Source organism: Mesocricetus auratus, unplaced genomic scaffold (assembly GCF_017639785.1).
Source record: "Mesocricetus auratus isolate SY011 unplaced genomic scaffold, BCM_Maur_2.0 Super-Scaffold_100023, whole genome shotgun sequence".
NCBI classification, from domain to species: Eukaryota; Metazoa; Chordata; class Mammalia; order Rodentia; family Cricetidae; genus Mesocricetus; species Mesocricetus auratus.
Genome location: NW_024429204.1, coordinates 20,381,533 through 20,397,430, shown reverse-complemented (window position 1 = coordinate 20,397,430; position 15,898 = coordinate 20,381,533). Strand labels below are relative to the sequence as shown.

At 40.6% G+C, this 15,898-nt stretch overlaps 1 protein-coding gene across 3 annotated transcripts in view; it reads left to right on the top strand.

Annotated features, from left to right (window-relative positions):
• Positions 1 to 15,514, top strand: part of Atad2 (ATPase family AAA domain containing 2) — a 46,114-nt gene extending 30,600 nt beyond the window's left edge. For 2 of the 3 annotated variants that reach the window (XM_040730442.1, XM_040730444.1), the window contains exons 15-28: positions 38 to 128; positions 1,408 to 1,722; positions 1,803 to 1,935; positions 2,984 to 3,170; positions 3,769 to 3,954; positions 5,708 to 5,843; positions 7,170 to 7,366; positions 8,045 to 8,204; positions 9,692 to 9,814; positions 9,925 to 10,068; positions 10,881 to 11,273; positions 12,335 to 12,468; positions 12,989 to 13,117; positions 13,987 to 15,514. In XM_040730442.1, coding sequence (XP_040586376.1) covers positions 38 to 128; positions 1,408 to 1,722; positions 1,803 to 1,935; positions 2,984 to 3,170; positions 3,769 to 3,954; positions 5,708 to 5,843; positions 7,170 to 7,366; positions 8,045 to 8,204; positions 9,692 to 9,814; positions 9,925 to 10,068; positions 10,881 to 11,273; positions 12,335 to 12,468; positions 12,989 to 13,117; positions 13,987 to 14,031 — 2,373 coding nt within the window. In that variant the 3' untranslated portion in view covers positions 14,032 to 15,514. The remainder of the gene's footprint in view (positions 1 to 37; positions 129 to 1,407; positions 1,723 to 1,802; positions 1,936 to 2,983; positions 3,171 to 3,768; positions 3,955 to 5,707; positions 5,844 to 7,169; positions 7,367 to 8,044; positions 8,205 to 9,691; positions 9,815 to 9,924; positions 10,069 to 10,880; positions 11,274 to 12,334; positions 12,469 to 12,988; positions 13,118 to 13,986) is intronic. The other variant, XM_040730443.1, reaches the window with a different exon arrangement.
• The last annotated feature ends 384 nt before the right edge of the window (positions 15,515 to 15,898 follow it).

Sequence of the window (15,898 nt, the reverse complement as noted above, 5' to 3'; positions counted from 1 at the left end):
AAGTTAAAATTGAAGTTTGCCCCCCCCCCCCAAACAGGCTCGAAAAGAGATTCTGAAGATTCATACAAGAGATTGGAATCCAAAACCACTGGACATATTCCTAGAAGAACTAGCAGAGAGCTGCGTTGGTAAGCACTGTTTTGAGCACATGTGAAAAATACTGTGTTCATTTCAAGGATGGAACAAGTTGGGTTTTGCTTTAAAGTTTAGATTTAAAAGGATGGTGAGATGGCCTAGTAGAAACAAGTTACTTGCAGTTCAATCGCTGGAACACAGAGAAGGTGGGGGGAATGACTCGGCTCTACGCAGTTACCCTGTGACTTCTCTCTCCATCCCCATATTCACACACCAAAGCAGCAGGTGCTGCGGCACACATATGCAGAGCTAGTAGCAGGGATGAGACAGATGGCACGTTTATGGCCATCCTTGACTGCACAGGAAGGAAGAGTTGATCTGAAAAGGGAGCATGGCTCATTTGTGTTCATATCCTTTGTGGCATGTGTTAGCCTCCAAGATCCTAGATTGTCACAAGTACACACTGCCCTTTCAGAGGTGCCTAGTCCTGTTTCCAGAACCTAACTCGGGTGGCTCACAGCTCTCTGTAGCCCCAGCTCCGAGCAATCTAACGTCCCTTTCTGCACTCATATGCACATACCTTCACATAATCATGCACATAATTAAAATAAGTCTTCTTATAGTGGGCAAGCTGATGATTGGAGGAATCTTAGAGCAGATTAGACAAAAATAGTGACAGCCTGGGAGTGAAGAGATGGCTCAGTGGTTAAGATCACTGGCTGATCTCCTAGAGGTCCTGAGTTCAATTCCCAGCACCCACATGGTGGCCCACAACCATCTGTGATGAGATCTGGTGCCCTCTTCTGGCTTGCAGGGATACATGCAGACAGAACTTGTGCACATAATAAATCTTTAAAAAAAAAAAACAAAGAAAATAGTGATATCCCTGTGAATTAGACAGTTATCATTTGACAGACAAAGGATCCTCTACAGACTGTTAGTGAGCCTTGAAAGGTGACATAGCAAATGACAAACTGGAGCTTGAGTTTCATCTGATTTTGGCCAGATATGTGGGCACACACACACCTTTAATGCCAGCACTCAAGAGGCAGAGGCGAGTGGATCTCTTGAGTTTAAGGCCAAGTTGGTCTACACGGAGAGTTCCAGAACTTCGGTGATACCAGTCTCAATCAAACACAACACAGTTCTTGCTCTCACCCTACCCTGTAGTCAGTGCTCACGTGTCTCCTTCACCAGCCACTGATGGGCTGCAGCCATCTAAGTGCGCTGTAGAAAAATTTAGTGTGTCACTTGTCAGTGTTTTACTAAAACGGGTTAATTTTACATGTTTCTTGAGGGTTTTGCTTTTTTCCCCTTGCTTGATTGGGATAGGATACTGTGGTGCAGACATTAAGTCAGTATGTGCTGAAGCTGCTTTGTGTGCCCTACGTCGACGATACCCACAGATCTACACCACCAGTGAGAAGCTGCAGCTGGATCTCTCTTCAATTACTATCTCAGCTAAGGACTTTGAGACTGCTATGCAGAAGATAATACCAGCTTCCCAGAGAGCTGTGATATCCCCTGGACAGGCACTGTCTGCCATTGTGAAGCCACTCCTGCAAAATACTGTTCATAGGATCTTAGAAGCCTTACAGAAAGTATTTCCACATGCGGAAGTTGGAACAAGCAAAACTTTAAATTCAGGTATAAAATTTAATTGACCATTGAAAGAAAGAGTGACAAAGAAAAATTACTAATGGACAGGTTTATTATTATTTTTTTAGATGTTTCTTGCCCTTTGCTAGAAAGTGATTTGGCATACAGTGATGATGATATACCATCGATGTATGAAAATGGACTTTCTGAAAAACCCTATAATCAGGCAAAAGAAAATTTAAATTTCCTTCATTTAAATAGGTATGTTTTCCTTGCAAATGAATGTTTGTGTAAATGCCATAAAAAAATAAAGTGAAATTTGTTTGACAAGGTAAAAGATGCTAGCCAATAATCAGCTCTTTACTTAAAATAGCAGGGCTGGCAAGAGGGCTCACTTGGTTAAGTGCTTGCTGAGGGTGGTGGTGTATCCTTGTAATTCCAGTACTGGGAAGCCAGGAACCCTGGGCCTTATGAATCACCCAGGCTAACCTAATTAATTGGTGAGCTCCAGACCAGTGAGACCCAGTCCCAGTGGAGGTAGTCAGTACTCCCGAGGAAGACACCTGAGGGTGTCCTCTGGCCTGTGCCACACACATGCACACACATTAAGGAATATCAAAGTTTGGGTATGAAGAAATGGCTCCGCAGGCCAGGTGGTGGTAGCTCGCGCCATTAATCCCAGTGCTCGGGAGGCAAAGGCAGGCGGATCTCTGTGAGTTCGAGTCCAGCCTGGTCTACAAGAGCGAGTTCCAGGACAACCTCCAAAGAAACCCTGACTGGAAAAAAAAGAGAGACAGATGTCTCAGTGGTTAAGAGCCCTGTCTGCTCTTCCAGAGGACCTGGGGTCATTTCCCGGCTCCCACATGGCAGCTCACAGCCATCTGTAACTCTGGCCTCCTAGGCACTGATGCATGTGATGCAAACATGCACTCAGCACTCAAACACTTAGGTTTTTTAGTAACAAGTTTTGACCGGCGGTGGTGGCACACTCCCATCCTGTGCTTGGGAGACAGGGGCAGGTGGATCTCTTATGAGTTTGAGGCCAGCCTACTTTGCATTATCGAGTTCCAGGACAGCCAGAGCTACGTAGTGAAACCCTGTCTTAAAAAAGAAGAAAAAAGTTCAAAATGTTGTTGCAGCTGTCATTATGATGCAAAAGTTTTCTTAGATCTGGAACAGTCATTGTGAGAAACTATGCCATCTTATAATTGGCTAGTCAAATGGGCAAGTTTTCTGAAGATTTGTAATTGGCAATTTAAGGGAAACATTTGAATTTTCCCTAAAAATACAGCTTATTAATTTTTTTCAGAAATGCCTGTTACCAACCTATGTCTTTTCGACCAAGATTACTAATAGTGGGAGAACCAGGGTTTGGACAGAGCTCTCACTTGGCACCAGCTGTGATCCATGCTTTGGAAAAGTTTACTGTGTATACATTAGACATTCCTGTTCTTTTCGGCATCAGTACTACATCTCCTGAAGAAACATGTTCCCAGGTAAGTTGTTTTCAGAGACCAGTTTAAGAGTTGACTCCGGTTGTTTGAATTTGAACTTTAAAAACAAATTGACTTAAAGCTTACAAAATAGAACTGCAAAATTGCTTAGTTATTAAGTAATATTATGCTATTATTTCTCACATCTGCCACTTAATACCTGTATGACCTTGGATGAGTTATTAGATCTCTACTTCATTTTTTTCTTATTTGCAAGGAATGAGATAGTAAATTTGGCTATTGTGAGAATTGAAGTTCTTAAGACAGTGACTGTAACTTAGGTTACAAATATTCTGTTGTTTCTCTTATGTTTAGATTTAATTGATGAAGATAAAACTATTTTATAAATACATACTTGCTTAGCCTTGGTTATACAGCAGAATAGTCTTGTAGTTTTCTTGGCCTGTTTCCTAGTTGCTTGAATAAATTGTTTTTGCCCAAGTGAAGCTTTTATTAAACACTTTAAAAGAGTTGTGAGGGGTTTTTTGAAAGAAGCACTTAAGAAATCTGAAGGTTTTATGTGAATAATCTGGGAAGTTATGGCGCTAGTATTACTAATGTGCTGACTCTGAAACCAAATATAATTTAATTTTTTTATTAGATGATTCGTGAAGCTAAGAGAACAGCACCCAGCATAGTCTATATCGCGCATGTCCACTTGTGGTGGGAAATAGTTGGACCAACACTCAAAGCCACATTTATGACCTTGTTACAGAACATACCTTCATTTGCTCCCGTTTTACTGCTTGCAACTTCTGACAGACCGTATTCAGCTCTGCCTGAGGAGGTAACTTTGTGGGGAGATTTGCTAGTCTTTAAGTTTTCTTATACCAAAGTAAAAACATTATAAAATTTCAAGTGCTCCTAAAACAAAACAATAGGAGTATTTTATCAGATAACGCCATTATTAATGGTTTGTGTTGTGCTCACTGTTTACAGTGGGCACATCTGGTAAGGGGATACATATTTTTTCTTTTATAGAAATGGTGTTGCATGACCAACTGGTCTGCTATATTTACCTTTCAATGTTTTTTGTTTTGTTTAGTTTGTTGTTTTTGTTTTTCAAGATGGTATCTCTGCATAGTACTGGCAGGCCTGGAACTAGCTCTGTAGACCAGGCCAGTCTGAAACTCACAGATTGACCTGCCTCTCCCTTCCAAGTGTTGGGATTAAAGGCATGCTCCTAGACTACTGGCCTTCTGTGTATCTTCTGAATTAATCAATATTTAATGTCTGTGTCTTCCTTTATGACTTTCATGATCTTTTCATTATCTTGTAACAAGTTGTCTAAATCCCTGTGACAGATATTTTGATTGTTTCCATCTTTTTTTGAGACAATGTCTTCCTTTGTGGTCCTGGATGTCCTGGAACTCACTATGTCGACCAGACTGGTCTTGAACTCAGAATCTGCTTGTTTCTACTGCCTCTTGGTGAGAAGCATTAACGATAATGAGATTATGCCAGGCGGTAGTGGAGCACACCTTTAATCTCAGCGCTGGGGAGGCAGTGGCAAGTATATATCTGAGTTCAAGGCCAGCCTGGTCTACAGAGCAAGTTCCAGGACTGTTATATAGAAAAACCGTATGTTGGAAAACCAGAATTTAAAAACAAAAAGTAAGATATGAATTTTGGTTTTTCTCTGGGGGATGGGGGTGCCAGGCATCAAAGAGTGCCTAGTATATGCTAACCACAATCTCTACCACTGAACTAAAGTTCATATATTTATACAACGTATATTGATCATATCATCTATTACCACCTAGCTCATCCACCTCTCAATTTCATGACTTTTTAAAAATTTGCTAATAACCCTTTGAGTCTAATTACTGCTCTTCATGTATATGTGGGTATGTGACCATTCACTAGAGCCTGAACATTTTCTCAGAAGATGATGAACCTCCCTCAACAGCCATCAACTGTCAATAGCTTGTCCCTTGGAAGGGCCAGCCTCCCCTATTCATTCTGGAATGTTTTTGTCTCTGTTTTTCAGTTTTCTAAGACAGTGTTTCTCTGTGTAACAGCCCTAGCTGTCCTGTAACTCACTCTGTAGACCAGGCTGGCCTCGAACTCACAGAGATCCACCTGCCTCTGCCTCCCAAGTGCCCGGATGAAAGGTGTCCACTTCCACCACCCTGCTGATTCTTGAATTCTAAAGATGATCTGATGCTTAGTTACTAATCCAGCACGTGGGTCCATGATTACTTCTATACGCATGGGTACTCTGCCTGCTTGCATGTCTGTGTGCCTCACGTGTGCAGTGCCTGTAGAGGCCAGAAGAGGGCGCCGATCCCCTGGAACTGGAGTTGCAGGTGGCTGTAGCTGCCATGGGAGTGCTGGGATCGCACGTGGGTCCTCAGGAGGAGCTGCAAGTGCTCTTCACCACTCCAGCATCTCCCGGCCGCTATATTTTAACAAAGACTTTAAATTTTTACTAGATATGTGTGCTTAACACACTGTTGGACTAAGAACAGTAATGTGCAATGTGTTTACATGTATGTATATTCTGTATATGTTACACTTACATGTTTTTTTTTTTTAAGGTACAAGAATTGTTTGCCCATGATTATGGAGAGATTTTTAATGTCCAGTTACCAGGTAAAGAAGAACGGACCAAATTTTTTGAAGACCTAATTTTAAAACAAGCTACGAAGCCTCCTGTGTCAAAAAAGAAAGCAGGTTAGTTATCTCAGTTAATAGAGAATACTTTTAAGAAAATGGAACTAAATAACAGCTAATTTAATTGATATCTACCTGACAGCACAAACTCAAACCCTCAGTCATAAGATGACATGTTTGCTATTAAAATACTTGTGCTTCCTGCTAAAATGTTGTTCAGGCACATAAGGTGTTTTGTAGAATAGCCCCAGCCTGTTGTTCCAGGCTCATTTTTAGAACTATGTTTTCACTTTTCAAGATCTATTTTTAATTGTGTGGAGGTTTGCACGAGTGAGAGCTGGTGCCGGTGAAGGCCAGAATAGGGTGGTTGAATCCCTGGAGCTGGAGTTTGAAGCAGTTGTGAGCAGCCTGATTTAAGTTCTGGGAACTGAGCTCCGGTCCTCTGTAAGATCAGAGTGTGGTCTTAACCACTGAGCCACCTCTCTAGCTCTAGGGCAGTGTTCTAACCTGTACTGCCTCTTTCTGTTTTTAAAAAAACAAAAAGCTGTCTTTAAAATACACACAGCATCACAGTTTCACTTTTGGTTCGTATAAAGCTTCTATCTTTACCCGTAACTCTTTGCTGCTTAAAGAGCTACCTAACTTGGGACTAGAGTTACGGACGTCAGTGCTAGGAACAAACCCAGGTTCTCTGCAGGATCAATAGACACTGTTAACTGCTAAGCTCTGTAGAGAGGGCTCCCCTCGTTTCTTCTTTCTCTTTTTTGGTTTTTCAAGAGAGGGTTTGTCTGTAGCCTTGGCTGTCCTGGAACTCACTTTATTGACCAGGCTGGCCTCAGACTCATAGAGATCCGCCTGCCTCTGCCTCCTGAGGGCTGGGATTAAAGGTGTGTGCCAACACTACTAGGCTTAAATAAATTTTTACCTGCTTATTGTGTGTGTGCACGCACAGGCCAGAGACAGCATGCAGAAATCACTCCCAGGACTCAGGTCATGGTGTTTGATGGCAGGCACCTTTACCCACTAAGCCACCTCGTTTCTTCTTTTAACCCTGAGTATTCATTGCCTTGTTTTCTTAGAAGAACTTCAAATTTGGTGTATTTGGAGCATTACTTTTTTTTCATTAGCCCACAAAGTAAAAACTTTTAATCGTTAAAATATTCTTGTTTTAGAAATAATGTATTTTCAAAGTTTGCAAATTACTTTTGTTTCTGGAATGTATGTAGGGATAGAGATTATATTATGGCAGTATTTTTCTAAATTCTTGGTTTCCTTTCAGTTGTAAAGAAACTAAGCCCTCAAGTCTTATTGTGTTTACGTTGAGTCGTTTGTTGCCCTCGTTTGTGGAGGGCGTTAACTAAACTCCTCCATCCTCCATCCGTGAAGTTTTGCAGGCCTTGGAGGTCCTCCCAGTAGCGCCGCCGCCTGAACCAAGACCGCTCACAGCAGAGGAAGTCAGACAGCTGGAAGAACAGGAAGAAGATACATTTAGAGAACTCCGAATCTTCTTGAGAAATGTCACGCATAGGCTTGCTATTGATAAGCGGTTCCGAGTCTTCACCAAGCCTGTTGACCCTGTTGAGGTATTACTAATCTCCTCTTTGGATGAAATATGTTTAAACCAAAATGATAGAAAAGCAGGAAGTTTGAATAGTTCATGTAGGTGTCCTGCTGAACTCTGAACTTGGTTTCTCTATATAAACACGTGAACTTAGTGCCCTAAACATGTATAGACTTCAACAGCTATCTAATATATTTCCTTTGTTGCAGAGAATAAACAGCTTTTCTTTCCATCTAGACAAAAGGAATTTGAGAATGTTTTAATTCCACATGGTATTACCATTATTTATAGAATCAAAATTAAGCTTAGAGGTAGGTTTTTTGGTTTTTGAAACAAGGACTTACTGTTCAGTCCAGTTTGGCCTGGAACTTACCGTGTACTCTAGACTACATGGAACTCCTTCTATCTTAACGTCCTAAATATTGGGGTTACAGACTTGTATTTGCAGTCCTTTTGAAAGTTAACACTGAAGGATGGGTGGCAGTTGCATGAGGAAAGAAATAGTGGGTATTACTGGAGAATATAACAGACAAACAATAGGAGTAAATATAAAGCAGAAATAGATTAAAATACAATGAAAGTATTTATATAGATGTAGTATCCTTATGCTGTTTCCTCTATATTGCCTTTGCAGAAAAACTTAATTTTTTCTGTATATATATAATTTATCAAGTGATTTGGTCATTTGCTTGAATTTTAGGTTCCTGATTATGTCACTGTAATAAAGCAGCCAATGGACCTTTCATCTGTAATCAGTAAAATTGACTTACATAAGTATCTGACTGTGAAAGACTATCTGAGGGATATTGATCTAATCTGTAGCAATGCTTTAGAATACAACCCAGATAGAGATCCTGGAGGTGAGCATCAGTGAATTCCTGTTCAGGGGTGGTGTGGGTGAGGGTTGATGGTTGGCATTACATTAAAATACCATGTAATTCTCACAATAGCTTCATCCCATTCTCCAGCTAAAAACGGGATAGTTTAGGGAGATCACAACTTTTACTTGGGGCCACAGTGCCAGGAAAGGACAAGGGCAGAATTTGCATGTGTGTTTTTTCACTCCAATCCCCAAATATTAGCCACATAACATAGCTTTTATGCAGTGATTTTACCAACCTTTACTACAGTTCCTCATGTTGTGGTGATTCCCCAACCATAAAATCATTTCATTGCTTCTTCTTAACTGTAATTGTAATGCAAATATTTGATATATAGGATATTTGATGTGCAACCTCGGTGGGGTCGTGACCCCTCACCTACTCTAATGCAACAGAGTAGCTTGTTTATGTTTTCTGAAAGTAGAATGAATTTCAAAATATTCCCCCTGCTTTTTAAAAGTTTTTAAGAAGTGTTTTATTTATTCTTATTTTTATGTACATTGGTGTTTTGCCTGCGTGTATACCTGTCTGAGAGTGTCAGATCCCCTGGAACTGGAGTTGCTGATAGTTATGGGTTGCCATGTAGGTCCTGGGAGTTGAACCTGGGGCCTCTGAAGAGCAGCCAGTGCTCTTAACCATCTCTTGAGCCCCTCAAAGTGTTCTTTTAATTAAAACATACTTTTTTTTTCCTTGCTGTTTTGAGACAGCCCTGACTGGACTCTAAAGTTAGGGTAATCCTGTCTCTGCCTCTCAAGTGCTCGATTACAAGCATGTGCCATTACACCTGAACACATTTTTATTACATAAGTACTAGAGTATAATACTTGCCTAATATTAAAAGTGCATCCAAAGATGGGTGTGTGTAGAGTTCATTGGGCTCTCATTAGACCTCTAAAAAGTGGCACTTATAAATTAGAATGATTTGTGTGGGGAACTGTTAAAAGTTCCTTTGGGATTTGTTTGTTTGCGACAGGGTCTCACGGTGTAGCCTTTGCTGGCCTAAACCTCAGAGATCTGCCTCCCTCTGCTTCCCCGATGTTGGGAATGAAGAATGCCGGCCTTCTGTTAATATTAATAAGGTGTAGCTCAGGCTGACCTTGACCTAACTGTAGTTAAGAGTGACGATGAGCTCCTGCCCCTCCTGCTTCCCCCTTTCAGTCTCCTATGCTGGCCCTAAGGTTCACTGGACGGGTTCCTTAAAACAGTTGCATGCATTCTGAGCTATATCCCTGCCTTTTCTGATATCTTATGGGGATCTTCGCAGAGCACAGCAATAAAACTCTTTGGGTACAGTCTGTTATATTGAATCAGATAGCAAAGCATTGGGTCATCACCCAACCAGGAGACAAAAGTTGTAGTAAATCTACTCTTCGTATGAAGTTAGGGAATGTAATGACTTCTGTCTTTACCAAAACTGTTAAGTTCACTTTTGGGAAGATGAAGAATTGTGTTTCCTTACTTCTCAGATCGTCTTATTAGGCATAGAGCCTGTGCTTTAAGGGACACTGCCTATGCAATAATTAAAGAAGAGCTTGATGAAGACTTTGAGCAGCTTTGTGAAGAAATTCAGGAATCTAGGAAGAAGAGAGGTAGGGACACACCTGGGCATCTGAAGATGGTGCTTTAGATAAACCTTTCATTCTCTGTATGATTTTGAGTTCTGGAAATAATTTTCAAATCCTGTCTGTCTATTTATAAGGTTGTAGCTCCTCCAAATATGCACCATCTTATTACCATGTCATGCCAAAGCAAAATTCTACTCCTGCTGGTGATAAAAGGTCAGCTCAAGAGCCCAGTGAGAAGCCAAAGGCACCTTGTACTCCTGTGGCCTGTAGTACCCCTGGTAAGTACTCTGGAGTAGTCTTCGTTTGTGAGGCCCTTCTGTCCTGTCCCGTGTCCTACAGTAAACTGCATCTGTTTCACGGCTATTCAAGCAGCTAAACTGTTAAATGACCGGCTCCTTCTCTTTCCACATACATCTTGGTGAATACAGTCAGTTGAGCGGCAAAGCCTTGGCATTGTGCTGAAGTTCTGCCTCCTTTTACCACCCCAGCACTCGGCTGTCTTCCAGGTTCTATTCAATCTATTCCCGTAATAGTCTGTGCTCTCCCTTCATAATTTCTGCTAAGCTTCACCTCTTCCCAAGACATTGAAGCATGGTTTTACTGTATCCTTAGACAGGCTATTCAGGTTTTCTTTGTTCTCTAGTTTCTTCCACTGTAAAGTGAAGGCGCCAATGGTAGCAAACCTCATCAGTTTAAAAGTGAAATTCCAATGAATTAGTATGCATGCTGCCATGCTTAAAAATATGGGCAGTATATCTTAGCAATATGAGTGCAGATTATTGTAACTCTTGCCTTTCAGTTTTTCAGTTTATATCACATTGCTGCTCAGCTGTTTGTTTAGTTGGGATTTTTTGAGACAGGGTTTCTCTGTGTATCTCTGACTGGCCTGGAACTCGCACTGCCTCTGCTGAGATTCAAGGCACGTACCACCACCACCTGGCCACGTCTCCATCTTGTCATGGTACCTTACCCTAACCCTAACCCGTGTATTCCAACCATGTGAAAGTACTGTGGTTTCTTGACTTCTTTTTTCCTCTTTTTAAACTCTTCCTTAGATATTCTTTTTTTTCTTTTGTTAAATTTCTTAAAGCTCAGTTGAAGAGGAAAGTTCATAATAAGTCAAAGTGGCATGTAGGTAACAAACTAAAGCGAAGGAAACTTTCACAATCCAAAGACAATAGCCAAACTGCTATGAATAATCAAACCAGGAGTAGTGATACAGAGGAAAGTCAGCATACAAGTGCAGATCACAATGAGCTCGGAAATACGGGAGAGTCTTCAGTGGAAGAAAATGAGAAGCAGAACGTCTCCGAAAGCAACACAGACCTGAAAAATACCTCGAGTACCTCCAGTATTGAGAATGGACCTGAAGAATCTACTCAAACTACAGAGTGTACAGACTTGAGAAAAGAGAAAACTGATTGCAATGGGAATGCTTCTAGCTCCCAGGTCATAGACATTCCTGGGGAAAATGAATCAAAAGGTAAGTAAAGCAGTCATTATATACCAGGTCAGAGCACCAGTGCTAACTAGGTAGAAAAATGACATTGTCAGCTAGTAGACTAAAACGTGTGTGTGTGTGTGTGTGTGTGTGTGTGTGTGTGTGTGTGTGTGTGTGTGTTAGTGTGTGTGTGTGTTATTAAAGTGAGTGCAAACTACTGCACAAGAGAATGGCAAAGGGGGCCATGAGGAAAGAGGGGAGCCAAGGTACACGCATGTTTTCTTGCCAGCCGTGTGCCGCAAAAGGAGTGCAAACCGAGTCAATGCTCGTTCCTGAAAAAACGCGGTTCAAATGCGAGATTGGGGGCTGGAGACGGCTCAGCGGTTACGAGCACTGACTGCTCTTCCAGAGGTCCTGAGTTCAATTCCTGGCAACCACATGGTGGCTCACAGCCACCTTGAATGAGGTCTGGTGCCCTCTGCTGGCATGCAGGCAGAAGAATATATATGCAATAAATAAAATATTTTAAAAATAGAGAGAGAGAGAGAGAGAGAGAGAGAGAGAGAGAGAGAGAGAGAGAGAGAGAGAGAGAGAGAGAGAGAGAGAGATTGTAACACTGTACCGAGTTTACTATCAACTTCTTTAGTAATCTGTATCCTATTCACTGTTAAGAGAAAGCAGTATCTTCCCACCAGTTTCAAGGTACTTGTTGCAGAATACCCTAAGTATTCAATTGGAGGAATACTTGTTATCTTTTGGTTGTGGTGGGGTTTTATTTGTTTACTTTGAGACAACGTTTTACTAAGTAGCTTCAGCTGGTCTAGAACTCATTATGTAACCAGGATGCTTTTAAAGATCCTTCTGCCTCTGCCTCCTGAGTACTTGGAATTAAAGGCAAGCATTACCACGCCTAGCTAAATATTTCTTACGCTGTGTGGCATTTTTTTATAATGTAAATGGCATGTCATAATCTTATAACCAAAAGATTAACCCAGAATCAGTGTTTGTGTCCTAAGTACATATTCTGTTATTAATCTAGTTATTATTTGCCTTAGGCATTATGTTTGTGAACCGAACAATAATAGCTTGATTTTTCACTTTAGAAATGTGTATTCTGCGAATGACTCGAGCTAGACGTTCCCAGGTAGAGCAGCAGCAGCTCATCAGTGTGGAGAAGGCCCTGGCGATTCTCTCTCAGCCTACACCCTCACTTGTTGTGGACCATAAGCGCTTAAAAGTATGTCAGACTGAAATCAGTGCTCCCTAGGCATGTTGTCTTCCTTACACCGATTGCAGACTAATAGTAGATTAGCTGCATACAGACTCCTCTTAGCTTTCTTGTCCTTGGGCTGGAGAGCTGGGTCAGAGGTTAAGAGCGCTGGCTGCTCTAAGGACCCAGCAGCACCCATAGGGCCACTTAACAAAAGCCTTTAACTTGAGTCTGATGGGATCCCGGGGCCTCTGGGCTCAGGCCTGCACATAGCACAGATTTTAGATTTCCTAAAAATGTCTGGAGACACTTCTGTATAAAGCTGAAATTAGCAACTTATGCGTCGTCTTTGGGTTAATAAGAGTTACCCAGGACCAAGGCTGGTGTCACAGAATAAAAGAAATCTAAAAGAGCCATTGCTAGAAGCTGCCGTGTCTCAGCTGTGGCTTAGTCTGCCTATGTGCTGCCTTCAGCCAAGCAATCAGAGTTTTAAAGATCTTGTTGCAAGGAATTAATCTAGCACACATAAATACTTGTTTTCTTTTAGAATCTTTTGGAGACTGTTGTTAAAAAGAGTCAGAAATATAATATATTCCAACTGGAAAACTTGTATGCAGTAATCAGCCAGTGCATTTATGAGCATCGCAGGGACTATGACAAAACAGCTCTTATTCAGGTAAAGTTTTGACTTAGAACTATTTTTGTTGTTTATTTTGGGACAGAGTCTCTATTTAACACTGATTGTCTGGAACTCACTCTGTAGACCAGTCTGGTCTCCAACTCACAGATCTACCTGCCTCTGCTTCCCCCATGCTGGGATTAAAGGAGTGTGCCTGGCTAATTTTAAACATTTTATGCTCCTTTTACCATACAATATCGCCATTTAAAATGGCTGAAACCCTGAACTTGTAAAAATGTGAAGACCACCCAAGGTGCGGTGGCACACCAGGAATACAGAAGGGTCAGAGTGAAAGGTCTTCTGCTATATAGCATGTTCAAGGCTAGCCTGTCTACAAAAAGCTGAAAACCAAAGACCACTCTCACATGAAGATGATGGGTTCACAAGCTCGGTGTACCATAAGTCTTTATAATGAGCGTGGCTGCATAGTGTCAATAAAACTGAAAAATATTTCGTATGTTTTAATGTAGACATGTGACTTCTACAATGCTCTTCCCCTAAGGTAGATTTGAGGAGTGGGTATGGTGATGTAGTCTGTAATCCAGATTTGGGCAGCTGAAGCACAGGAGGCACAGGTTTAATCCAGTCTGGTGACATAGTGAGACCTTTCTCAGAGACAACAAAGACAACCTACTTGTCTTTACTTGATCTTCATAGATTGTATAGGAATATTAATTTTTAAAGTACATGCTACTTATGTTACCAGTCACCTATAAAATATAAAATGTTAACTTGCCATGTACCCATCTAGTATATGGGGAGGGTGTGTGTATATTTCTAGGGTACTTATATTTTAAATGATATTATGTTTTTATCTTTTTTAAATATTGAAACTTAACTATTTTTCTTTCTTGCCTTTTACATAGAAAATGGAGCAAGCAGTAGAAAACTTCAATTGTTCCAGATCATGATGTCATTGCACCAAGTATTTTTATATTGAATTCCTATTAATTGTCTTCAGATATGTCCACAAAACTGATGCAAGATAAAATGAAATCTTGCAGCTTGAAGAAAAATTAAAATAGTGAAATTATTTTAATCCCCTGGTACTTAATGTACATGTGGTAAGATAAGTCTTGGATGTTTGTTGGAACAGAACACTGTAACAATAGTAATTGTTCAAGTTTGGCTAGATCTTAAAACTTTGGTAATTAATAATTTATTAATTATTGGATTTTTTGTTATTAGCTTAAGCACTTTTAATTTAACACTTCCTAGTAGGTTATCATACCAGACGAGAATTGTGTCTGTTGTATTTTTGCCATCTCTTGTGTTTGTTGTCCTTTAACGCCTTTCTTCCAACTGCCATAAGTCAAGTTGTGATTTGTAAGGGGGCCTAAAATACAATTCTGTACCTTATATAAAAATTAATGTTTTTAGATAAACATTTTTATAATTCTAATTTGGGATAATAAAGGTTTAAAAAGTTATTGTTTACTTTGTAATTAAATATACAACAAATAATAAGTGACTAGTTTTTGTATTTGACAACTGTTTATCTTTCTACCATTGTATCTAGGTTATATTCTATAAGTATTTTTATATGCATATATGACTATAAATACAAATTTTGTATTACTGATACCAAAAATACATTTCTTTCTTAAAGTTGAAACCATGTGTTTCTATACACTATTGGGAGGGACATGAAAGCCTTCACTTGCAGAACAGCATTGTTGGAAAGCTTGTTTGAGAGGAATAGAAGAAAATGGTAGCTAGCTGGGCCATGGTGGTGCATGCCTTTAATCCCAGCACTCGGGAGGCAGAGGCAGGCAGAACTCTGAATTCAAGGCCAGCCTGGCCTACAGAGTGAGTTCCATGACAGCCTCCAAAGCCACAGAGAAACCCTGTCTCAAAAACCAAAAAGAAAGAATGAAGGAGGGGAAAGAAAACGCTAACTGAAATGAGGCTGTGTTCGTTGGTGATGTAATGGTAGGGAAAGAACCCGGGCCCAGTACACTGAGCACATGCCTAACTCAAGAGTTTAGATTTTACTATAGTTTCATTATGTGGGTTTTTAAAGATTACTAAGATTCAATAATATGGATACCTTAATTATAGATGCTGCCTTATATACCTACCAAAAATGCCAAATACCAGTAACATTTGAACATGTGCATATTGCTAAAGGTGATGCTGTGCAAGTTGAGTGTAATTGTGTACATTTGTGATCTCAGCCCTGGAGGCAGAGGCAAAAAGATCAGGAGTTCAGGGTCATTCATTAGCTACATGGTAAGTTTGAGGCCAGCCCGGCTACTCAAGACTATCTCAAAAAAGCAAAAACCAAACCAAAAAAAAGGGTTATGTTTAATAGTTTTTATTGAAGTTTATTATAATTTATTTCAGATGTATCCTTTCATTGTGCTTCTTGTATAATAAATTTTAAAGTTGAAACCTTAGTTTGTTTTTAGTTTTCCTTTAGAAAACACTGTGTAAGTGTGAATTCATCATAACACGTGTGGAGGTGAGAGGACAGCTCTGTGGAGTCTGTCTTTCCTCCCACCTTTCCAGGAGTTCTAGGTCACACTAGGTTACTAGGCGTGTGGTAAGTGCTTTTATCTCCTGGGCCATCTTACTGCCCCTTCTTCAGTTTCTAAAAGCTGAGGAGACACAGGACGGCGTGGCTCTTCCTTACATAATCCCAGCCCATCAGGGCTAAAGGCAGGAGGATTACCAATCTGGTCTTCAATATTTTGGGACAACAAAGGCAACATGGGCATCAAATGGGTGGGTGAGTGGATGGAATAATGGATGGATGGATGGATGGATGGATGGATG